Source organism: Erithacus rubecula (genome assembly GCF_903797595.1).
Source record: "Erithacus rubecula genome assembly, chromosome: 9".
Taxonomy (NCBI): domain Eukaryota; kingdom Metazoa; phylum Chordata; class Aves; order Passeriformes; family Muscicapidae; genus Erithacus; species Erithacus rubecula.
Genome location: NC_136660.1, coordinates 29,895,852 through 29,920,516, shown reverse-complemented (window position 1 = coordinate 29,920,516; position 24,665 = coordinate 29,895,852). Strand labels below are relative to the sequence as shown.

Below are 24,665 nucleotides of genomic sequence, written 5' to 3'. Positions count from 1 at the left end.
TGTGTGTTCAGGATGGGATTTGGCTGAGGTGGAAATAAAACAACTGTTGACTTGTCTGTTAGCAGTGGTTTCTGTGATTTTTTTTGTGTATTGGTGATATTTCCAGTGGGATTTAAGTGCTCCCATTGCCTCCCACTACTGTTTTGCTGAGGTAATTGTCTGTTTGATGGCTTGCAGCTTTGTCAGAATTACACAAACTTCTCGCACGCTGTATTTTTGAACAAATACATTGGTGGAAAATGTTATTTCTGAAAGTGAAAGTATCTCTGTTAAAATTGCAAATATGCAAATTATGCTTTTCTGTTCAGAAATAATTATTGGACGAGCAAAGGAGTCACTCCACAAAAACCTTGGCATGCCTGTTTTGGTAAGACAGGACATAATTTCATGAAGGTGCAGCATTCCTTTGGGAAATGTTTTTGCTCCTTGCACCTGCTCCAAGGTGCCGAAGCGAAGACAGGAGGGTGGCTGATGGGGATTAGAAAGGGACAGTGCTATCCCAGGAGCAGACTGAGGAGCAGCGGGCTTGAGCCGGGAGGAGTTTGGAGGAGGGATGGAGCAGGCTGCGGGCACACGGGGATGAGAGCCGGGTGCGGGGGGCGCAGCCCCCGGGGCCGCGGCGCTCACTCGGCGCCGGGCAGGTGCGGGGCTGGCGCCGCTCCCGGGGCGGGGCGGGGCGGGGCGGCAGCGCGGCCGCCCTCGGGCTCGGCAGCGGGGCCGAGCGGCGCCCGGGATGTTCAACCGGGCCGTGAGCCGGCTCAGCAGGAAGCGGCCGCCCTCAGGTAACGGGGACGGGGCGGCGACCCCCGGGCGAGCGGCAGCGCCGGGCCGGGCCGGGGGACGCGCGGGGCTCACGGCGGTCCCGGGCCCCGCTGGCTCCGGGAGGGGCCGGCGCTGCTCGGTGGCTCCGGGGCCGGGGCCGGGCTGCTCGGTGGCCCCTGGAGCCCGCAGCGAGCCCGCGGGGATGCGAGTTTTGGGGAGCAGCGGGCGCTGCCCGCTGAGCGCGGAAGAGCGAACCGGGTCCGGCTCGGGTCCTGCCTCCGCCGCCGAGTTTCGGTCGGAACTGCGGCTCTTACCGGGGCCGAGGCGGTCTTTAGCCCATCAGAGCGTGCTTCCAACTCCGCATTGACTTTGAGGAGTTTGCCTTTCCAAGCCGGAGTGGAGATTTCCAAGGGATAACAATGTAGGACAGCAAGGATTCTCCATAGACAGGCGCTGTAACCTGTTTTGTATCCCCGACGCTGCGAGTCTGTCGGTTCCGAGGATTGATGTCTGATATCTGTCACTGCTGAGACATTTGGGGCAACAGTTGCAATCTCCAAATCCTAGAAAATAACACTGTGTTTTGTGATATGCAGGAAGAAGTTGCAGTCTTTCTAAGAAAAGCCAAATGAGAGCTTTGTCTAGAGTTGTTTGGGTTTTCTGGGGTTTTTTTTGGTTGGGTTTTTTTCTTGGAGAGGAACAGGCAGGGAGGGGGTGTTTTAATGGCTTTAAGTCTGGTGAACACTTCCAGAGATGCTACAAAAGAGGAACGTCCCTTTAGCTTCCTTCCTTATAGTTAAAAGTGGAATCCAGTAGCCATGTGTTGCTAGAGACAGTCAAAAGAGGATGTTGAGCCTCATGCTCTGAACATCCCCCACATGTGAAGGACAGCTCTGCTGTAGCAAAAAGGTCTAAAATTCAGCTGCTACTAGGAAAGAATTGTTGTGAGAGGATTCATCCGCTTGGATACATGGAAAGTAAGGGAATTTTCCCTTTTCAGCTGCTTGCTTATGAAGTTTCCCATTGCTTCATACCCTGAATTTATTAATTCCAGGCTGGTGATTGTTGCTGGGTAGGAATTCTGGTGACTGTAGGACAAGACAAGGTATTCAGAGTGCTTTAAAAGTAATAATAAAGGCTCGTGGCTTGTAGATTTATGATTCAAGTGGATTTCTTCAAAAAGAAATGGAATCAGCTTTTCTTTTTGTACATTAGTGGTTAAATGTAGAGTGAGGAATGTGCTGTTTGCACGGTGCTTTTGTCACTGTTAGTGTTTTTGTTGGGGGATGCAGAAGGTGTGTGCGGGAAGGAGATGGGCAGAACAGGCGCTGGGAAGGGATGTGTTCAGCAGGATTCTGTGCAGGGTGTGAGTCTGTGCTGCTCGATATGATGCCACAAAGGCCGCGGTATCAACAGCTGGAGAGTGGCAGCAGCTTGGGAAGGCTTCTGGAAGGCAGAGTGATCAGCATGTCTAACTCAATTAGCCGCGTCTGAATCACTCCGTTTCATGGGTTCCCATAGGTTTTTTCTCTTCGTGCTGGTCAAAAACAAGGGCCAGGACTGTGAGTTCTGCCCTGAAAAGTTGTATATATTGATGGACCTGGGACTGCAGCCCAAGTTGTTTGGAGGATGCAAATATTTGGCATTTTTGATAGCACTCTTCAGCTGATAATTACGGCGCTATTAGTGCTGCACTTACCGTTCCGCTGTGCACAAAGAGCCTTTATCCACAGGCTGCTGCTGCAGTGCCATTGTGTGATGGGAAGGCAGCTCCTGCGAGGTTTTCCTCTAAAACAGCACTCCAGATAATGCAACTGCCTGTTCGCTGGCTTAGCGAGGAGTGCTCTGAAGAATGGTGCTGTTAAAAGAAGCACTTAATCATTTGCTGCCTGGGTAGGAGCAGCTGGCTGCTCCCTGCACATGGTGTGAGCTGTGCTGTCTCTGAAGCAGATTTCCAACTCACTGGAAAGTTTGCTTCAGCAGAAACTCTTACAACTGTGCTCTGCTGTGCGTGCCTTTCTCTGCCTCTGGCTTTCCAACCCGTGGAAAAGACAGCAAGCTCTGCTCTGAAATTTAATTAGCACATTATAATGTAATGAATGTACCGTAATGTAGTTAACTTATTTATCATCTGGTGCATACTCTGTGTGTTACTTTTACAGAAATATTGGTGGGACAACTGCCATTTTGTAATACCCTTTGTGATGCACGAAATTATCTCCCAGTTTTTAGTAACAGCAAATGTCTGCCTTCCTCATTTAAATGATCATACAAATGTATGTACATTTTCGTTCTTGTTAAACAATGGGATCAAGCTTTTTGTTTCCAAGGCCATATTACTTAACTTTGTCAGTAGATTATTTTAATAGAAGAAGGTTATCTTTTTATAAATATCAGAGATAAATAGGTGTCAGAAGGATCATTCATGTAACTATAGTGCTGTATTGCCTCCTCCAATGAATTGTTTCAGACTCATTAATTTGCACTTCAGTGAAAGTATAATTTTTAAGGTAAATTTAGTAATGAAGATGGATTTGGGGATCAGTTTCTGGAGTAATTCTTGGGGAAAACCTCTTTCCTGTCTTTTAAACTCTTAAAAAATTTCTGAAAACCTCATATTAAATCTGCTACATGAAACCTGCACGTGGAGTGGGAAGTTATGATCCTGACTGGGAGGATGTTGGGTCACTTTTGTATTAGAATGAATGTTGGTGATGGCATATTTAATGGGGAATAATAAAAATATTCAGCAGTTTTAATAGACTTGTAAAATTTCAGGGTGTTTCCTACCATCACGTGCAGCCTACTTATGTTTGTGCTGAAGGGGAATGTTGATGGTTTATGTTGGTTTTGTGGTAGCTGCAGAGGAACACTGGACATGGGAATTGGTGCTCAGCCTGGTGTCCCCAGCCTTGGGGTGGCAGTGCTGGGATTGAGACACCCCACAGTCTCTGCTCTGGGGACATAAATGAGGCAAGGGATGCATGGAATCAATTGAATAAATGAGGCAAGAGGTAAATGGGGGGGTTGCAATGGACAGACAGCCCTTGTCTCTGTACCACAGTACTTTTTGGGTTGTGGGAACCTGGTTAAGTGAGAAAATAAACTGAGTAAGAGTGTCCTGTGCAAGTCTTAGCAGAATGGACATTTAAGTCCTCCCTTCAAAACCAAATTTTGTTCTATTAAGGCCATAGGGGGAGAATTGAGAGAAAAGAGGAGTAGGGAGAGCAGGATTTGGAGGCTGACAGGAGGAGAGGGGGCAGAACATGAATGGAGGGGTAGAGTTGGGGTGTGTTGTGTAGGCTGGAAGTGAGAGGAAGATGGGGAAAGTGATCAGAGAGGATAGAGAATGGCCAGCAGTAAAATGGGAGATCAGTCAAAGCTGCAGAAGAGAAGCAGGTTGATGGATCCTGGTTTGTGGAAGGGCTTAACTCTGACCTTTGCTCACCAGAATTTTATTTTTTTAAGGTTTTCAAGGGTCTGGGTCTGCATTGGCTTATTGAAACACATGCTTTTCAAAGTAATAATGTGTGTCCACTTCAGGTTTGGCTAGAAAAGAAAGAAGCAGCTGCACACACAGAGCTGCCACCCCCCTCCAGGGTGAGCATCACAACACAGCCCAGCTCCTCAGAGGGCTTGCTCTTCTGCTGCAGCACACTTGGCCATTCCCACTCAAATCTCACAGATTTCACTGAGATTAGATGCCCAGATATTCTGAGTCAGGTTTCTAAAATAAATTTTTCAAGTGCTAATCTAGAACCACATCCTTTTGTGCAAAGGGGGGTAAACTGAGGCAGTGGTGACTCGCTGTGCTCTTGTCACATGTGAAGGCTGCAGCTGTGGTTTGGAGACAAATCTTAGGTTCTGGCTCCTGACCTTTAAACTAGCAGAGAGCTTCTGAAACAAAATCCCCTATCAAGGCAGAAGAGATGTTCATTCATTTAGAACATTTGGTAAAACAGACAGACTCCACAGGTCCCTACCAACCACAGCTCAGCAGGCTCTGCTGTCAAGCCAATATTCTGTGAGGCTTTAACCTCAGCATTATTTAAAGTCACCAACTGAAAAGGGCATCTGCTAGTGTATATGTATATATGTATATATATATATATATATATGTATATATATATGTATGTATTTCTGCATAGAGAGATTTTTGAGTGAAGATTACATTCAGGGTGAGAGAAAGGTTTTTTTAAAGCAGAGCTTAAGCCAGATCCAGATTTCCAGTAAGTTGGTAAGGAGAAATTAAGGAGTTATAAATAGAAGCTCTACTTGTTACAGTAAGAGTTTTGTGCATCTCTCCAGTGCAGAGTGACCTAGAGTGCAGCTCTTATCCTTCTGACTTCCCTCCTGTGTTCCCAGGGCATCTTGTGTGTTAGGGGAGAGGAGGCTGAGCACTTTATGCCTGTTTTAGAGATTTTCAGATAAACAATAGCATTCCTGGAGTTTTTTCAAGTAATAGGTTTTCTGAAGTGTAGCCAGCAAACAGGTTTTTTTGCCATCACCAGCCTCGAATGAAATGCACTTGTTCCTGGGGTAGAGAAAATAGAAATTGTATTCCATCTTTCCTGTCTGTGAGGAGGCTGGCTGGCACATCAGATGTGGGCACAGTTCAGTACACCTCATAAAAGGAGAATTTCAGGACTTGGAAACAATCAGTAAAATCAGCCTCTTGCCCAAAACTAGACTCAGCTGGAGTTAGGCTCTTCCCCTGGGTGTCTTTCCTCCCATTGGGCTGGGTTAATACCATGGACTGGTTCTCCTGCTAAACCAACCATTATTTTTCTTTCTCTCTCTGCTTTTACTGAGCATCCAGCTTTCAGTGATGATTCTCTTCTGAAAAATAAATTTCACATGTGTGACTGACCAGAAGTTCCTTTAGAGAAGCCAAATTGTGGACAGTACCAGAGCCAAACAGGGCCTGTGGTCATTGTGCTCCCCTGGCAGGAGGGGTTGAGCTCCTATAAAACAGTGACAGTGCCTCCTTACATGCTCATGAATTATGTGACTATAAGGAATTTTTTTCCCCTTGCAGGCAAAACAGAATTCAAGTGTCTGTATATGTGTGTGTTTATTTTCAGTTTCATGGTGTTTCCTTTAAAGAGTGCAGGGGGAAATGGGAGAGACAGCCATGTGACTGATACTTTTCTTTTCTAAAGATACTGTTTTTTTCATTTTATTCTTTTTTTTCCCCCAGAGATAAATGATGGTGAGGGCCACCCAAGCAGCAGCCACCAGACCTTGAAAGGAACCTCAAAATGGGCCACATCCCTGGAGAGCCTCCTGGAGGACCCCGAGGGAGTGAAACGGTTCAGGGTGGATATATTAAATATGGATATTTCCATAGAGCAGAACTCAGGCTCACAGCAGGATGAGCCTCAGCATGAAGAGAACAGAGGCACACACCCCTCTAGATGTGCTCTGAGCAGAGCTGTGCCACTGGCAGAGCTTCTGAGGTGGCACCTTTTGCCCCCTGCCACTGCACCCTGTGCTCAAAAGGCACAGACAAGACTTTTGTCTGCACCTTCCTAAAGGGATCCATCCTCTCTTGCAAGGATTAACAAGTTCCTGTTGGATAAACTGCAGTCCTGAGCCACTGCTCCCTGCTGCCAAGCATTATTTATCACTGGGCTCTGGGTTCTCACACTGTCCTTAAGCAATGAGCTGCCAGGAGCTCTGATCACTCTGGGGCTCTTGCTCTGTGTTTAGCAGCTCCACTGAAAATATTCCCTTTCAGTTTACTACAAAGTGTGGGCTGGTGCAGCTGAAAATGGCTTGAAGTTTAATTAGGTGAGGGTGGTGAGTTGGTGTTTCAAGGCCTTCTTGCCATGTTAGATGTAAGAATAAGAACTGCCTACTTGAAAGTGCTTTTGCCATCCCATACTGATAAAATGCACTGGGATAAAGTGGTTTCCTGCCTGACTGGTTTGAAAAGTGAGCTAAAAGAATTGCAAAATGATGATTTAAAATTCTTAAAAAAAAAAAAATTAAATTAAAATTTAAAAAGTCATCTTGGTGCTGATTAATTCCTGGCATAATTTAGTCTGTATTTTCTAACAAAAAAGAGAAAATTGATGATCTCAGAGCTATAAAAGTTTCAAGCATTATATTTAATAAATTAATTTAATGTACATATTTTCTCTTTTAAAGCATGCCTCTCTTTTGGAGGAATGTGCTGTGTTTAAGCAGCACGGACAGCACAGCTACATCTTCTGCTTGAGTTTGTTTAAGTGAATTTATTGCCACTGATGCTCATGTTTAGAAACACTTTTATTTGTAGAGATTTTGCTGATTACAAAAGTCAGAAAGATACTACATGAGAATCCCAAGTGATTTGTGACTCTCATTAAAATAGTTCATTTTATTCACCTGGTAATGAATTCATATATTGTTGGATTTCCCTTTGAGCAGTGGCTGTAAAAGTGCTCGAGTTATTTAAGGAAGACTAAAGAAACTATTCCTGTTAGTTACTGGTGTGGTCTGAGATCAGATGCAGCCCATCCTCCTCCTGGAATTTGCTTTCAAAGTGCAGAAAATCAGTGTTCAATATCAGCTCTGCAGATGCAATAAATGTGACACTGGGCTGGGTAAACTCATGGTAAAGTTAATTGTAGGCAGCTTCTAGTTCTAACAGCTGCAGGAGGAAGAGGGAAAAACAGCAGAGAAACTGGATCCTAACCTCTGTGTGTTTGTTTTTCTCTTTCCTAGGAATTTTTGAAGAAAGAATTTAGTGAAGAAAACGTTTTGTTCTGGTTAGCATGTGAAGAATTTAAGAAAACACAGGGAAAAAAGCAGGTATGTTTCCTAAATAAATTCTACTTGTCAACAAAATTTACTTAGCAGAGCTGGAGCTAAAACATCTCTGTTGCATAATGTGCTTTTTGTGAATGCAAATAAGTATATTTGAAGAAATGGAACTAAAATCATCCTGGTGGAATTGTTTGGAAACAAATCTGGTTCTATTTCAAATCAAAACAAAGTGCTGAAATTGTCAAATTTCCCATGTTTTGAAAACTGAACTTTTTGTAGTTTCTAGGGAGTAGCAATAGTTTTATTAATTCAGTGATGTTGCATCATCTTGTTTGCAAATACAAAGATATTTCATTCAGAACTTTTTCAGAGCATAGCAGCTATTACATGGAAATTTACACCACTGTGATACCTTAGTAAAACATAAAAATAACAAATAGCCCAAACAAAAATATTTTACAGCACCAAAATGAAACATTTTGCCTTATCAAATTACAAACTACAAAGCAAAAGGAGTCTGTTTAAACCTTTTTGCTTAAATATTTATTCAAATTGATGTACACCTGCAGAGCCTTTTCATTTTGATGACAGCTCTATCATTTTAGTAGGAAATATTCTATTGGAAATTTTTTCAACCAGGCACTTCCAATAAGTTGTTGTTTTTATTTTTTGTTTTTTGGTTTTTTCCACTGCTTGGATCTTGGCTTACATTTAGATCCACCAGGAGCACAGGATCCACTTTCACATTTAGACTTTGAAGCCCATAGAGTCAGGCCTAGAATATGTACCATGTTTTGTTTGCTTGTGTCTGTTTTTTTGTTTGTTTTGTTGTTTGATTGAGAAATTTCAAGTTTATCTGCTCTTTAAGAGCTCATTCTGTGAGTATGAAATTAGGTAGTTTCAAAACTCTGAGTATTCCTGTCCTTGAGAGTCAGAATCCTAAAGTTTTTTGGTTTTGTTTTGAATCCTGCATTTATGTTTTTTACCTGAGTGCAGCTCTTATTGTCAAAGAGCAGATTTTTAGTGTCATGAAGAGGTGAGAGTGGGAAAATGCCCTTTAAACCTCTTCCAAATGAATCACAGAATCACAAGGTTGGAAGAAATCTTCAAAATCATGAAGTCCCACCCATGCCCTAACACCTCAACTAGACCATGGCACTGAGTGCCACATCCAACCTTTTTTTGAATAAATCCAGGGATGGTGATTCCAGAACCTCCCTGGACAGACAATTCCAGTACTTTATTATTCTTTCCATAATTTATTTTTCCTAATATGCAGCCTATATTTTCCTTTGATGCATCTTGAGGCTGTGTCCTATGGTTCAATCAAGAGGTGACCAACCCCACCTGAGCACAGCCACCTTCCAGGAGTTACAGAGAGTGATCAGGTCACCCCTGAGACTCCTTTTCTCCAGGATAAACACCCCCAGCTCCCTCATTTGTTCCTCACAGGGTTTGTGTTCCAAGCCCCTCTCCAGCTTTGTTTCCTCCTCTGGATTTCCTCAAGTGTCTCAATGTCCTCCCTGAACTGAGGGGTCAGAACTGGGCACAGCACTCCAGGTGTGGCCTCAGCAGGGGTGAGTGCAGGGGAACAATGACCTCCCTGCTCCTGCTGGCCACACCATTCCTGATCCAGGCCAGGGCCATTGGCTTTGGCCACCAGGGCACTCTGCTGGCTCGTGTCCAGCTGCTGACCAGCACCCCCAGGTCCCTTTCTGAGCACTGTGCAGCCCCACCATCCCCAGCTGAAACACTGCAGGGGGTTATTGTGGCCAAAATGCAGGACTTGGCACTTGGACTTGTTAAACTTCATCCCATTGGACTCTGCCCATCCATCCAACAGCTCAGTGTCTGCAGATTTACTGATGAAAGACTCAACACCCTCATCCATGTCATCAATAAAAACATTGAACAGGGCTGGCCCCAGCACAGACCTGGGGGACACCACTGGTGACTGTCCCAGCACTGCAGCACTGTTCATCCTTCTCTGGCCATCCAGCCAGTTCTTAAACCAGCACACAGTGCTCCTGTCCAAGCCAGGGGCTGCAGCTCTTCCAGGAGTGTGCTGTGGGATTATTTGTGCTTGGAGGAATATCAGAAATGCCAAGGAACAGCAATCAGATGGGAGAGCTGGGCTAAGAGAGGTATTATAAACTGCAGGTGTAAGAGGGCTGTGTCCAGACTGCAGGATTCCTCTCAGGATCAGTCATATATTGTCAGCTAAAAGGGTTTCCCAGCAGCTTTTCAACAACAAAACTTTCCCTGTCTTTCCAAACAATGTCTTTTGGGTAGGGGAGTTTTTGTTCTGTAAATATCCTGTGTTTTGCACTAGAAAAAAATTCCCTGGGTTTAGCTGTGAGTATTTTTTGGGTATTGATAAATCCATGAAAATACAACAATACTATCTTTTTGCAAGAGGAGGGAAATGTTCAATTTGACTGTGAACTTTGTAACACTTAGTAATTCCAGTTTTGTGTATTCAGCTGCTTCCCTCCCTCATTAAGGTCCACGAATACATAAAGTCTTGAGGAAAGAACAACCAGTCAGGTGACTTTTGTGCAAAGTCCCACACTTTCAGTGGGATAATAATCATATTTTGCCTTGCTAAATAGTTTCTATATTTTTAGCTGATTTAGGATTGCTAATTTAGGATGTCAGTACAGAAAGTGATATACAGGGATAGGAGCTTGGTGAATCCTTCAATGAATTGCCAGATGAATGGGCAGAGACTTAACTAGGTTCTATTTAGGTTAATTATTCAGTACCAGTCATTCCACAGTATGGTCAGCCTGGAGACTGGTGTTGCCCAAGTTATTATAACTGAATAAATGTGCTTTAGAATGACACAGACTTACAGTAAGTTTTTGTAGCTACTGCTTATGGGTGGCTTTGTTTAGATAATTTACAAAGCTAGGAAAAGCACTAAAAATAGAAATCTTTCCAGTGTTTATGGTAGCATGAAGCATGGATTTTTCTTCTGAAAGTGACTCTTGCAGAAATCCCTTTGCATCTCTCTATTGTGTGCACAGTATCTTAAAATCAGTTTTTTACTTGTTTTGTAATTTTCTTCTCCTTAAAACTGGTTTCCCACACAGATTAGCTCATAGGCACTGGGACTCTTGGTCACATGAAGCTGATATCAGTTTAACCCAGGTTGGAGTGAGTCCAGAGGAGGCCACAGAGATGCTCCAAGGGCTGAAGCTGCTCTGCTCTGCAGCCAGGCTGGGGAACAGAGGCTCCAGGGAGATTTTCCAGTGCCTAAAGGGGCTCCAAGAGAGCTGGAGAGGGACTGGGACAAGGGAATGGAGGGACAGGACAGGGGAAATGGCTGCAAGCTGACATAGAGCAAGTTTAGATGAGATACAAGGAAGAAATTCATTACTGTGAGGATGGTGACACACTGGTTTCCCAGAGAGGTGATCAGTGCCCCATCCTTGGCAATACTCAGTGCCAGGCTGGATGGGGCTCTGAGCAATCTGATCTAGTTGAAGATGTCTCCTGTCCCTGCAGGGGGTTGGAAGTACCTGACCTTTAAAGTAATTTAAAAAACACAAGCCATTCCATGATTCTATGAATGGGATTTCTTTCCCCCTATTTTTAGAGGATAAACTTTTTTTTTAGAGATAAACTTTTCATTACTTGAAGTGAGAGCACTGACATGGGGCTTTACTTGGTCAGTTTAAACTTGCCCAAAGATCACCACATGAGCAGGGGGTTGAGCATCCATTGTGCCAGGGATATTTATTGTAATCCTTTCTCTGCCAGCCTGGGGCAGTGCTTGGTTTTGTACAGGCTGCAGTTCCATCAGAGTGGATGATCCAGGGAGCAGGGCAGATTTTTGGCAGCTGCAGAGCAAGGCAGCAGGCAGACAGGTTTTACATGGACTGGGTTCAGCCCATCTTCTTCTAGCAGGAAGGCACAAACTTCCCCCTCAGCTCAAAACACATCTCTGTAGCTCAAAAAAAAAAACCCAACCAACAGAAAAGTTCCTTTAAAATTGAAATTAAAATACAAATTTAATGTTTAGTGAAGATTGAGAGAGCAATTGGGTCAAGTCCACTCATAGCAGTGAGCTCTGCTGCCACCCATGTGGCCCTCGTGTATTTAATTACTGAAATGGGAGTGGTGGGGATAAGGGAATAAAATTTAACTTCAAATATTTTATTGGAGTTAGTCATATGTTGTTGCATTTGTGACTGTTAATGAAACAAACAACATGTCAGTTGTGCTGCTTCCCAGGGTTTAAATGTTTCTCTTTTTGCAGCTGAGCCTCAAAAATAAATTACAGATTGTAATAAATGCTTCCAACAACGGGGAATGTTTTCAGCTATTGCTAAAACCCACCAAAATGTCCATGTTGAAGTTTTGTAGTGCCTGATTCCAGAACAAAGCATTGAGGAGTTTCTTGTGCTGCTTGCCATGTGGAATGCAGCAGGGGTTTGGCAGTGCTGCACAGCTGGAGTGCTGGGAGCTGCTCTCAGGAACATCTGGGGCTCCCAGGCACCTCCTTTGGAGCCACACATGCTTGGGAGCTGAGCTCGACCTTGGGAAAGGAAGTGGGAAGGAAAAGTGTATCCACTTGGAACAGCCAGGGGGGTGCTGCAGGCAGAGCTCAGGGCTCCAAAGGGAATCTGGCACACACTCTGGGGACACACAGAGGGAATGGGGGCTGCCAGAAACCCTCCAATAACCACCTGTGAGCAAGATCCCAGCTGAAGAGCTGCTCCAGAGCACAGTCCCCTGTGCTGAGGCTTTGGTTTCAGGCTGGTGCAGAGCAGAGTGAGCAGGGACAATCTCTGCCTCCTCCACCTGAACCTGGCTCTGCCTGAGTGACATTTGGGGGGTGTATGAGCACACTGGCAGCTTTAACTGTTCTTTCTTTTTAAAGCAAATTATAAGCTGTAGTTAATCAGCTGTTGTACTATTGAAGCAAAGACATAGAAGAACAGTTCTATTTGCAGCAGAACCTGTAACGTTCAGCTGTGTATTTCCATTTTCCCCACCGCTGTAAAGCCAGGTCCTCTCTCTGCAATGGCCTCCTCTCCCTACCACAGCTCTTTCACTTCCTTTCTTTGTTATTCTTCCTCACAAAATCCAAAGAGCCTCCCTGTTTCACCAGCCTCCCACACAGTCCTGTTGTTCCTCTCCATGCTCTCTAAACTTCCTCACAGTCACTTCTAGTTTTGAGTTTCCTCTCAAGCCTCCCTCTGCTCTTTCTCTGGAGTGCCCAGCTTGCTCCTGTGTCCTTGGGCAAGCAGCACCTTGTGCTGGGGCTGGTGAGGAGCTACATCTGCCTTGATTAGCCAGCAGCAAAGAGCATCCTGGCAGCTCAAGTAGAGCAGACAACTTTTGAGCACATGCTGCAGCTTTTCCCTTGGTGTATGTGCTGCTTTTCCTCTTTCTTTTCTCTTGCTGATTTCCCATTGACTCAGCAGGAGGGTAATTGTTTTTCTCAGTCCTTTGCCCCTCTCTCAGGTATGGTTGAAATTGGACAGCAGGTTCAAAAGTCATTTAGGTGGAACTGGCAATGCAATTGCTGATGCAGTAATAGCTGAAGGCTCCTTTACTGTGCCTGCATTAGGACATCTTTGCCACTTGTAGCAGTCACACCTTTGATCCTTGGGATTAATTGCTCATTTAGAACAGAAGTGGCTGACCCAGTCCTCCCTGAGCTGTGAAACAAGTTGGAAATTGTTAAAACAGTTCATTGTGACCTAATGCACCTGACACATAATGTTCTACCCACCAGATGAATAATGAGTTTTAAAAAGGAATACTAGAGAATGGGTGTCCCCTGGAGCAGTGAGAGAGCCCCAGCTCTTTAGGTCTCCTGAATGCTCAAACACATGCAGCTTTTCTTCTGATTACCCTCAAGTGTAAATGCACCTCAGCTGTAAAACATAGAAATAATTCTGAGACTCCTTCCTGGGCAGGGTTTAAACACTTCCTTCTTCAAGCCCTATTGCCATCCAAGGCACAGCCCTTAAGCTGGTGCTGTGCTTGCTCATTAGAGGTACCCTGGGGACACTGCTGAGTGCCCAGGGCTGGGGATGGCCCAGAGCAGCTGCTGCTGGGCTGCTTTCAGCATGCACAACTCAGATTGCAGCAGGGGCTTGGCTCCTGCCTGCCTTGCTTCTCCTCTCCCTCTCTGGCTTCCTCTTATCCAACCATCTGGTTAAGGGCCCTTCACTGAGCTTCAGGGGATTGTGGCTGCTCACTGCTTTGAAGCTTAAAGATGCTGGTGGGGTCAAGATGTAATTCTGTTACTGGTTTGACAAGGGAAGAGCTCTGAAATCAGGGCAAATACCAACAAATGCAGGTCACACCCTTATTTATCAGCTCTCAGAGTCTATTGAGAGTCCCATCTTTGCCAATTAGCCAAGCTGCTGGTGTTTTCTTTAATCATGGAGCTGGTGCTCTGAGGCAATGGTTTAGACAAAGTGTGTGATGTGACAATGTTATCTGGCAGTATCATGGGTTATACATTAACTTCACTGAATTTTTCCTGTATTAAGTTCCCAGTTTTTCTTCCTCTGGGTTTCTTGCCCACACTGATGATCTGTTAGGAAAAGCATTTGTCCCAAAGGCAGATACAAGGTGTAGTTAAATGATGCTGAGCAGTTTTACACTGTGTGCTGAGATTCAAACCTACTGTAACCTACAAGCTGAATTCTGGCAGCTTTTACTGATGTCAGTGTAGCTTTTGGCCTTCAGAGGTGTTCAAATGAATATAAACAAGATAAACCTGATACAGAGAACACTCCCACAGCCAATAATTCTTTAAATGTCCTTTTGCAGATGCAGGAAAAAGCTAAAGAGATTTACATGACTTTCCTGTCCAGTAAAGCTTCCTCCCAAGTCAATGTTGAAGGGCAGTCCCGTTTGAGTGAGACCATCCTGGAGACACCTCACCCTCTCATGTTTCAGAAGCTCCAGGACCAGGTAAGGTTATTTACTCTAATAACACAGTTTCTGTGATTTTTGTCTGGTTTTAGTGAACTCTGCTTTCTAGCCATGGCCTGGATTGAGCAGGTAAGCACAGCTGGTTTGCTTCCATGCTGGAGATATTAATGCAGCTCTCTGAGATATTCCAGGCTCTTGGCCCCATCCCACTACAGCCAATTAGTGAAGAGACTCAATACAATCATTCTAATTCCAGCTCAGGACTTTCCTGGAAAACTGGCTGGAGTTTTTTCCTGGGTTCCTGTGTGGGTTGCTTGAGAATTGCCCTGACTAACTCAGTGCCTTGGTTTTCCTGTGTATTCACTTGTTCTGAGTCATTGCTGATGTTTGTTTCTGTAGTTGCCACTGGTTTCCTTGAGAGCTCAAATTTCTTCATTTTACTTTGCTTTGATATTTATATTTATATGAATATAACACAATTTTCTGAAAACCCTCCTCCTCTGTAACGTGCAAGACTTAGAGGAGTTGGTCTCTGCTTTGCCTTTCCCTAAAGAACTTGAGAGGTCTGGTAGAAATTTTGCAGGCATGTCTTTAGGTGGTAAATTTTCTTGATCTTTAGCTGATTTCAAAGCATAAGTTATGAAGTGAGTCATTCTTATCTGCAGCTTTCCAGCACTTGCAGTACTATTTTTAATTCCTGTACCATCCTCAGGACTACCTGTATTTTCCATTTGGCTCTTTCCTTATGTGGAGAAGCAGCACAGTGATTTAAACAGTGTTTTCAGCCCATTTCAATCAGGTGTTGCATACATTGGCTGGGTCACTTGGAGGGGTGTGAGGAGCAAAGACTCTGCTGTTTTTCAGGCAGATTCCAAGACATTAGCAGTGGAAATACCTGAAATTCAATTTTAATGTGAAGAAACAGTTTTTGATGAAAAAAGTTCTGACTTGGGGGAAGGGAAGGAAATGTTCTGGTAGATCTAAGCACTGCAGTTCAGGGTGAGTGACTATAAGAGTGTAGCTGGAGTGAATATATTTGCTATTTTATCAATGAAATGCACAAAGAGCCAAGGATTAATAATACCTGAACTGGAAACATACTGGACTAGTGGTAGAGGAATCCCACTAGTGTGGGAAGAAAATCTGTGAGCTTTTAAAAACAAATGCAGAGCATTTATGGGTCATTGCAAGTTTCCAGTGCTTGAAGCTACTGTTTATTGCTGTTAGATAATGGCTCAGAAGAGTTATGGTCTTCTCCAGTTTTCAATCCTTATAAAGTTATGAAGAGTGGTGTAATTTGTTCTCTGAAGAGCAGTGTTAACCACTGCTGGCACTGGGGGTCTGAAGTGGGAAAAGGCAGAGCTGGAAGGACACAGTCTGGTGTAGAGCAGGGCTGGTGGCATGGGCTCAGTTCTCCAGGAGCTGCTGGTTTCACTGGGGGACACTGGTGGGGTGTGGGATGCTGCTCATGGGATGGCCTAAACTGCCCCCAGGCCATTTGTTTGTGCTGAATTAAGTGGTGCTTGAGTGGTTCACAGAAATCCATGTGCTTAGAATGCTTGTGGGGTAAATGCTCCTGCTCCACAAAGGCAGGGATGGGAGGGAGGATGGGAGGGGAACAGAGGGTTCTGCTTTGGCACATGATTAAGAACTCTGCTCTGGGTGTTTGGCTGACCAGACTGCAGAAAATCTTGATTTTCAGTGCTCTTTCTCCCTGGGAGATGCTTTGAGTGATATCAGAAACAGAGGGGTCTAAGTTCTTAACACAGGCATGATGTTTTAACAGGAAATGTCTGCCTTACAATTTTTTTCCCTTGAGCTGGTTGGATAAATTTAATTCTGTTGCAGTTAGTCAGTGCCAGGAGGTGTAATTTGACTTTGCTAAACTCAGGAGGAGTTCAGACCCTGAAAATCATGCTCTACACAGAGTGGGTGTTTTGGGATTTTTTTTTTTTCATATTCCAATATGCACCATAAAGAATAATATTTCCACACTTTTAGACATGAAGTTAAATATTTAAATATGTAAACAGTGGTTAGTAAAATCCACCATGTAATCTACTTGTAAGTGAGCTATTTCTGCAAATGCACAGACAAGAACAGTCAAGTTTTAGGTATTTGCCTGTATCTATCCAGGTTCCTTGAAGATGTGAAATGAAAAAGGAGTTTGAGATTGGGGTTTTTTTTTTTAAATTAATATTTATTTTTGCATTTTTTCCCTCTCAGCAAAGAGTTGTGGTATCTGATTGTACTATCAGTTAGAAGTGAGGCCTGTAAAGGTAAAGATGAGTTGTCCACACTTGGAGTAGCCACATCTGCAGGTCAGAATCCAGAAATTTGTCTTGGAAATTCAGTTACTCTGAGTATCATAAGAAAATAATCAGCCCTGAAACATGACTCAGAGAGGCTCCACCAGTGAAATAATAGACTGAGGGTGAGGCTGGCTTTGGTTTTCCCTCAAATACAGTTTTGAAGTTTACTTTTTTTCCCTTCCCCTCTGTTTCAAGACCAAGCAAAATATAGTCCTGACCTTGACATCCAGGCTTCTCTCCCAACCCTTTTGTTTTCAGGAAACTCCAAAGGAGTTGTAGGTTTGTTTTTTCTTTTGTCTGCAGTGGGTATAAATAGAAGAGCAGCAGTTCTGCTGAGGGATGAGCCTGAACTGAAGCCCTGGGAGAAAAAAGTTGTGCTTGGGGCTGACCTCATGTTTCCATGCTGGCTGTGAGAAGCTCTTGGCCTAGTGAGAAGTGTAATTACACAAATGTAATCCACCAGCAATTCAAACCCACATTTTAACTGGCAAAATACATCTGTACCAGGTCAGCTCTTTGTGGCAGGTTCCTGCAGCATTTCTTGTCTGTCCTGAGACCAGTCTTGGCATTTGGTCTAAGAAGGATGGGAAGATTGGCACCAGGTTTAAGGAGCATTGGCCAAACCAGTTGTTTCAGTATTTGTGTAAATTATTCAGAGATTTTCCTTAGTTATCCAGTGCTCTGCATGAGCAACTCTGCAGCATCCAGGAGTCACTGCAATCACAAAGGTGCATGAAAGGTCCCTCTTTTCCTCAAAATTCTGCTTTGTCCCTCTGAATGCCTCCCAGACATCCTGCCAGGAGGATCTGATCATCCTCCTCACTGACCAAGGCACCTCTCACCTTCAGTATTAGCTGTGCAAAGTTAGATATTGTGAAAACTATAATTTGATTTTTAAACTAATGTGGACATTATAGCCAAGCAGTGACCACAATATAATTTACTGCATGCTGGAGAGTTGGAAGTGTATTTTTTTAAAAAAGTCCTGCTCTGTGATAATGCTCTAGCCCAAACAGAATGACAGTACATTGGAATTAATTCATCCTTCTCATTTAAAATCTCATTTTGCTGAGGTCATTTGCTTTGTATTCTTTTCCCCCTCTTCCCAGATATTCAATCTCATGAAATATGACAGCTACAGCCGCTTCCTGAAGTCAGACATATTCCTAAACCATAAGAAGAGTGAGGAACAAGAGGAGAACTCACCAGAGGCTCAGACTGCAGCCAAAAGAGCATCAAGAATTTACAACACATGAGACACAATGGATCTCTTCAGGAGAGGCAATACAATAAGGAAATTACACTCAGGAACAGTCTAGGTTTATAGCAGTTGCATTTAGGGCTTGGGAAGCTCAAAATCTTTTTAGGAGATACTTACCTTCTTAATTGCTTGAGTGACTAATTGTTTTTTGCATGATAGCTATTAAGCAAGCACACATGGAAGGACTGTTTCCCAGCTAAAAGGCTGAGCTATTCCTCCATAGCATGAATTGCCTTCCCTATTTCATGAGTTAAAATGCTTTCAATTCTTTGTATTTTCTTTTGTGAGGCATCTTGGTGATGAGGAATGGGAGATAGAGTTGTTGGGTTTTTATTTTTTCCTTGTAATTTTTATTTGGGACTAGCTTTTACATCCTGAACTGCTGGGAGAAGCAGTTGGGAAGTGCATTTCACATTAGTTTGTGGGTGAGTCATTCACAGTAAATTTAATCATAAAGGGACAGCATCTTTCAGGGTTAAGCTCAGTAGAATCTAATCCCTTCCTGTGTGACTTTGTTCTTTCAGGGTGATGTCTGTTTTGCTTTGCCTTTATTGCTGAATCAAAACACTTCCCTAGTCATGATTTTCATTTTTGTGTCTCCTAAATTTCCCCCGTTTTTATTTATATTTTTTTTTTTTGCAGTAGACAATCACCTTCTTCAGAGGATGGGATAACCTCTATTCCCTTGGGGACAAAGGCTCTAAAAGAGACAGAATCTCTGAAGAACTCCTAACTGCCATTAGGAAATGATAGTAAATAAATAAAAATATCCCTCTCAGGGCACACTGGTCTCAGCAAAGCTTGGCTTTGTCCCTCACACCAGTGTGACATCAGATGCTGCTATCAGGAAGCATCTGCTCTCTCCCAGGTCTCCTGAACAATCCTGCTCTGTGCAGCACAGTGCTTTGGCAAAGGACCAACAAACCAAATCTGGTTTTGTTTTACTCGATTTTTTCTGCTAAAGTCACCCTGCCGAGTTTTGTCTGCCCCAGTCAAATGTTTCAGGGTTTCCTAGCTGTGATTTTGGAGAGCTGCAGTGGAGCAGGGAGTTGGTTTTGGGGTTCAGCCCCTCTCACATCAAGCTTGAGAGCAAGGGGAATTTATTTCTGCCCTGTGCAATCAAAGGTTGGTAGAGAAAGACATTTCCAAGGAGCATTCCATGGGAATGTGTCAGCACTGCAAAGCACATTTTGGCATCGAGTTTTTCGTGTGTTCATGTATTTTTTGATTAGTTCACTGCAGTGTAACTAAGTTGCAGTTTAAACTGGGAAAGTGTATTAGCTACTTGCTCTATTTACAAGCTTTGCAGCTGTAGTCTGGCTGTTTCCCACTCTCTCATTATTTACTCTTCCATTTTTTGCACTGCTTGTCTTGAACTTTTGTTTATGTGCTGGCTAATCTAAATGCACAGTTAGCTTTTGAACATTTTCTACTTTTTTTTTTTTTTTTTGTCAGAAAGGCCAGATATGTTTCATACATTGTTGTCACCATCAATGTTTAAAATCTAAGTCTAGTTTGTCATTTTTTGGAATGCAAGCTCACTTGGTAGACTTGATTACTTCTTTTAACTCTGAGCCACTCTTGCAGCTATTGTGTAAAGAAAATTATGGGCTTTTCCCTAGTTAAAAGTGGGGATGGAAGTTCTGATTCTTCCCCTAGAGCTCCATGCCCCATTCATTTTTAGGAAAACAAAGAAGAGGTCAATGCCTCCATATGCATGTTGTAAGGTGTAATTCTTATGCACTGAGTTAATGCTCTTTTCATGCTTTCAAAAGATTTAATGGTGAAGTCATATTACTTCAGGCACTTTCAGTGGTATTTGACCTCATGCTTAAGCTGTATTTTAATGTTCTACTGAATAAGAATGAACTAAACATGTGCATGAACCTTTGTTTTTGTTTTCTCTGATGGGGTCTAGGACATGGGACCATCCAGTTCTGGACTTGCCACTACTTGTAATCTCAGGATTACCTCTTCTGAAAATCCACTGTAATAACAAACTCTCAATGCCTGCCACAGCAGAGGACAGAACTTCTGATAGCATTGAAGCCCTTGGGAGTGGGCAGCCTAACCAGTTTAGGACCTGGGATTTGTATTTTCCCAGTGTTTGCTTCATTAATCTTGGTGATACTGAAAAATTCAGCATGGGGACATTCATGGGGAAAAATGAAGAACAAGCTCTTACCACATTCATCACATGGATGCACAGCAGATTCATTTTTAATCATATTGATTTAAAAAATGCATGAGCAAAGGAAAAGACTCTTTGGCTATCATGTTTTAAAATGGTAATAATAGAAAATAAAACCAGGAGCCTTAAGAACAAAGGTAGGGTGTTAAAGAGAGAAAATAAGTTTGTAGCTGCTTGTGAGCAGCACTTTCCTTGGCAATGTATTTCCTATCAGGTTCTGCCTTTGCTTGCTCAGAGCAGTTGCCCCACATGAGTAGGCACAAAGGTGCTTTACACTATCAGGAGACAAAAATTACTGAAATGGAAATGTATGTTTTAGCAGCATCCCTAATCCTATGACATTTATTTTAATAGCTGTTATGTTTCTAACCTAATGTACCTTAACCCACAAAATATTTAATCTTTGAGCTGCTCTTTTACCTCAGAGGTAAAAATTTGATTGCACCATTCTCTTTGTGGTGTCTGGGTTTGTTTGATTTCTCTACAACACCAACAAGTAGACTTGCAATGTGCACAAAGCAAAGATGTTTTTCCTATTCATTAGATTATCTGTATTTTTCAGTAAAAGGGCAATTAAATTAAAACCATGCAAGCAGATGTCTGTAACTGCAATTTGTGTATGTGTGGGGAAAGTTGGTATTATTACAAACTTGCTTCTGCAAATAGGTGATACTTGCTCCAGAGCAAATCACACAGACAGAAAAAGAACTGTGTCTCTGGGAGCAAATCCTTCATTCCAGGAACAACTGTAAACATTGCATCCAACCTCAGGCTGTAAGTGGGTGCTCAGAGTTGCTTTTTGTAGAGATTAAAGATAGGATCTACTCCTCTTCATACAACTTACACTGAAGGTATGAGCACACAAAACAAGCAACAGAAATTGCATGCCTTAAACTCTACCCTATTTTGTGTTTCTCAGCTAAAAAATTAAAAATATTCTACAAATACACAACTCTGTGTGCTGGCAACTCTTTTATGTTCTGAGCAGGGTTTGGGTCGAGATGGTTTCATGTCCCATGATTATCCCATTTTCAGCTCTCAGTCCTGGCTAACACAGTTTATACTCTGTCCTAGTGTAAACCTAGTTGGTTTTGTTGGTTTTTTTTTATTTCTTGAAAGAAGGAATGGCACAGTGGGACTCATTTCTGACTGGGCTGTGGTCTAAACAAATTCCAATAAGTCACTTGAACAGGGGGAGATTCTTGTACCTGCTCCTTCTCCCATTTCTTTTGTTCCTGCTTTTTCTCTTATTGCACTTGCCAGCCCATCAGCATGGAGAAGGAGGGAAAAATATGTTAATGTTCCTGTTGGGATAGCAGTTTGGAATGTGCTTGGTTTTTTACTGAAGATTCAGATTTAGCATCTGTACCTGGGTTAAAAACTAATCAAGTCTGTGATGCAGAGAGATCCTGTATAATTCTGTGACTGTTCCAAAGCTGGTAAGTGGTACATACTCCCTTTTATAAATTGTTTATAACTCTCTTCATCCCAGAACAGAGCAGCAAGTCCAACACAGTCCCCCCTTTTTGCCAGCTGTCTGCCCTGACAAAGCAGGAGCCCTGTTCACATGCCAGAGCTCATTTCCCGGAGCCAGAGGCAGCTCCTCGTGTCCTGCATCCAGCACAGCTCGTGTCCAGCGCTTTTGGCACAGCCCAGCTCCCAGCGGGCTGCGGAGCATCCTTTATCCCGAGGGTTTATCCCGTGCGAGTGCTGCAGCCGCGGCTCTGCTCGCTCCAGCTCGGCCGTAATTCATCCAAAAATGCTTCTCATCAGCGCTCTTGTACCCCGGCTGCTCCCTCTGCAAATCCAGGAGTTAAATGTGCCCCGTCCCGAGGGGTTTGGGGTGGGGAAAAGCGTCCCGGAGGAATGGGAGCATCGCCAAATTTCGCAGCACCCTCTCCCGGCTCCCGGCTGAACAACTCGGGATTTGGGGTTTGGAGTAGAAATCCGAGCAGGGAAAAGTGGCAGCTGCTTGTTCCTCCCAGGCCACATTAGAATATCTGATTTGGGTCTAGCTGTTAAAATCCCCGAGGGTGAATCAATCCGTGGAAGAGTGGGAACAGTAGGCTATATGGGTAAGTCTTCCACAGCTCATCTTTTTAAAAAATTGCTGAGATTGCTTGAGATTTAGAGATATATCTGCCAAGTAAGCTGAAGAAAAAGAATAAAAAATATTCACATTCAGCAGGGTCCATGCAGCAACTCCCACAGAAATCCTGATGGTGAAAATCAGGAGAGGATGAAAGGATCTACAGCTGTCAGTGAGGCTGGTCTGCAACCTTAAATCAGCAAAGCAAATTAAAAGGGGAGACAGCAACTGGGATTCTGGTGATTTTAGTGTAGATTTATTTTAGGAGGGTTATGTGCCAACATAATTGTTTATTTGTAGTTCTGCTTTGGATAGGAGTTACAATATATTTGTATGGTGATAAAATGGGTAAGTCCACACCTATGCTCATCTTGAACTTTCCTCTATGGGGAAGTTGCAAAAAACACAAGTAGAGATTTGTACATTTGTTAAAATCCCCACAAAACTACACTTCATTATTTAACTTGATCTGTTTTCTGTTGACTTTTCTGCCAGCAGTAAATTCATGTTTAACTAATGTGGTTTTCATCAGGCCTATCTCAGCTGGTGAACCTTTTGATTAGATAGATTTCAAGTGTTTTTTCATGTCGTGACTAAGACAAGGTAAGAACTTGAAATATTTGACAAAGTTAGGGTAACAATTGCAGCACTGGAGCTCTCCCAGAGTTACCAAAAATACACTGATTTGGTGATAAATTGAATCCTTTCAGGTTATTTTTCAAGCTGAAAATAAATTTTTCTTAGTTCCTGTCCTGTATTTACTGATTTCATAATTTTTCCTCAATTTGAATACTAGGTTTAGCCATTTTTTGCACCTCTGCACTACACACAGCATGAATATATCCTTTTGGCATAGCTGAAGTGCCACAGAGATGGATCTGACAGCAAAGGGCATAGAGGAGGAGCTCTTACCCCTGTTAGTCTGTAAAGAGATCCCAAATATGAACCCCCAAACATGAAGGAGAAAAGGCAGCACTGCTACAGACATCACTGAGACACAGAACCTCAGTATGTGGTGAGACTCAGGGGCAGAGTTTTGGTGCAAGCCCTTCCCTGAATGAATGGGAAACACATCTCTGTTGCTGTTCTTGCAGTGTTCAACCAGCCACTGTTAAAAGCTGTTCTCAACATCCTGACCAGGCTGCTTGGAAAATCCCCAGGCCCAGGGAAGACCTGTGGGATTAAAATTGCAATCTAACCCCATAATGAAGGTAATTTGGCTCCCAGAACTCTGCCTCTGACTGCTGCTCTCTCCACATCTTGGACACCATTTCTTAAGGAAGTATGAAATTACCAGGGCTTTTAAAAAGCAAATCTTTTATCCTGAAGCCAGGAGGGCATGAGCTGTGTGTTTCATCCCTTAATTCCTTTTCCCCACCCACTTCCTTTCCTACAGTAGAGAAATGAGTGAACTCTTTGTGATCTCTGCTTTCAGGGGGTTTCATGGCCCAAGCTGCTCCGTGGATTATCAGAGACTTCCCAGCTAACAGATGGCTGGAAGTGACAGCAGTGCTGCAAGGAATTAAGGAAATTATTTCCATCTCAGAGCTGGTCTCATTCACTGTGTTATGCAGCTCTTAAGCATTTTCCATCCACTCAGATGAATATTTGTGTATCATTTAGGGAATGAAATCTCTCTGAAGCAAAATTTCCAACCTCAAGGCAAGTTGTTGTTTTTGGAGTCATCACTGGGGTTTGGGCAAAGGCTTGAGGGAAATCCTATCCTCTGTAGTTGGGCCAATAGCTCTGTAAACTTAAAGATGATCTGTCTTTTTCTGAGCTCAAGATTAGGCAATGAACCAGTCTCTCACTGGGCCAGTAGCAGCAGTCAGAAAAACTACTGAGTGTTGCAATTTTTTTTTTTGTAATTGTTTGTGTTTGTTATTTTGACTCTTTGCTCTGGTTGGCTAAAAATTCCCTTTCGTGTGCAAGCATGGAATATTCTTCTGTGAGAGGAGAGCTGCCAAAACCTGAATCAGTCTTTTTTTCTTCTTCTTTTATTTTTGAAAAAGAGAGGCAACAAATCAGGAAAACAGAACTGGGAAGTGCTGAGGCTTTTCAGGGTTCAGCATTTTCAAAGAGGGGTGACCAAGGATGCAAATGACCCCTGGAAAGGGAAAGCTGTAGGGCTGGGAAGTGCCAAAGGTGGATTCTGTTCAAGGTTACAGTGCTAAGGGTCTGCTGTTCTTGTGTATGTAACTGATGTCCCAGCAGAGCTCTCAAACTGCTCATGAAAGTAGGGGGAACATCAGTTTTTATTTTTATATTTATCAATTTTAAAAGGTCTTCATGGTGTGCTAAATGAAATTGAGAAAGGCATAGTAGTGACCAAAGTGACAGACAAAAAAAAGAGTTCCAGTTTTGGTCTTGTGTGAAATGTCTGATGGGACAAGA

The 24,665-nt window shown here is 43.3% G+C and overlaps 1 protein-coding gene across 4 annotated transcripts; it reads left to right on the top strand.

Annotated features, from left to right (window-relative positions):
- Positions 1–678: 678 nt before the first annotated feature.
- On the top strand, positions 679–21,132 carry RGS10 (regulator of G protein signaling 10). Of its 4 annotated transcripts, none has more exons than XM_079312618.1 (5): positions 679–782; positions 5,963–6,066; positions 7,474–7,560; positions 14,314–14,457; positions 17,840–21,132. In XM_079312618.1, exons 1-5 carry the CDS (start codon positions 734–736, stop codon positions 17,984–17,986), a joined length of 531 nt encoding a protein of 176 aa, XP_079168744.1. In that variant the 5' UTR covers positions 679–733; the 3' UTR covers positions 17,987–21,132. The 4 variants fall into 4 exon arrangements, with proteins under 4 accessions (XP_079168744.1, XP_079168743.1, XP_079168745.1 ...); XM_079312617.1 differs by having other exon boundaries at positions 5,963–6,081; XM_079312619.1 differs by lacking the exon at positions 679–782 and adding an exon at positions 1,588–1,739 and having other exon boundaries at positions 5,963–6,081.
- Positions 21,133–24,665: the final 3,533 nt, after the last annotated feature.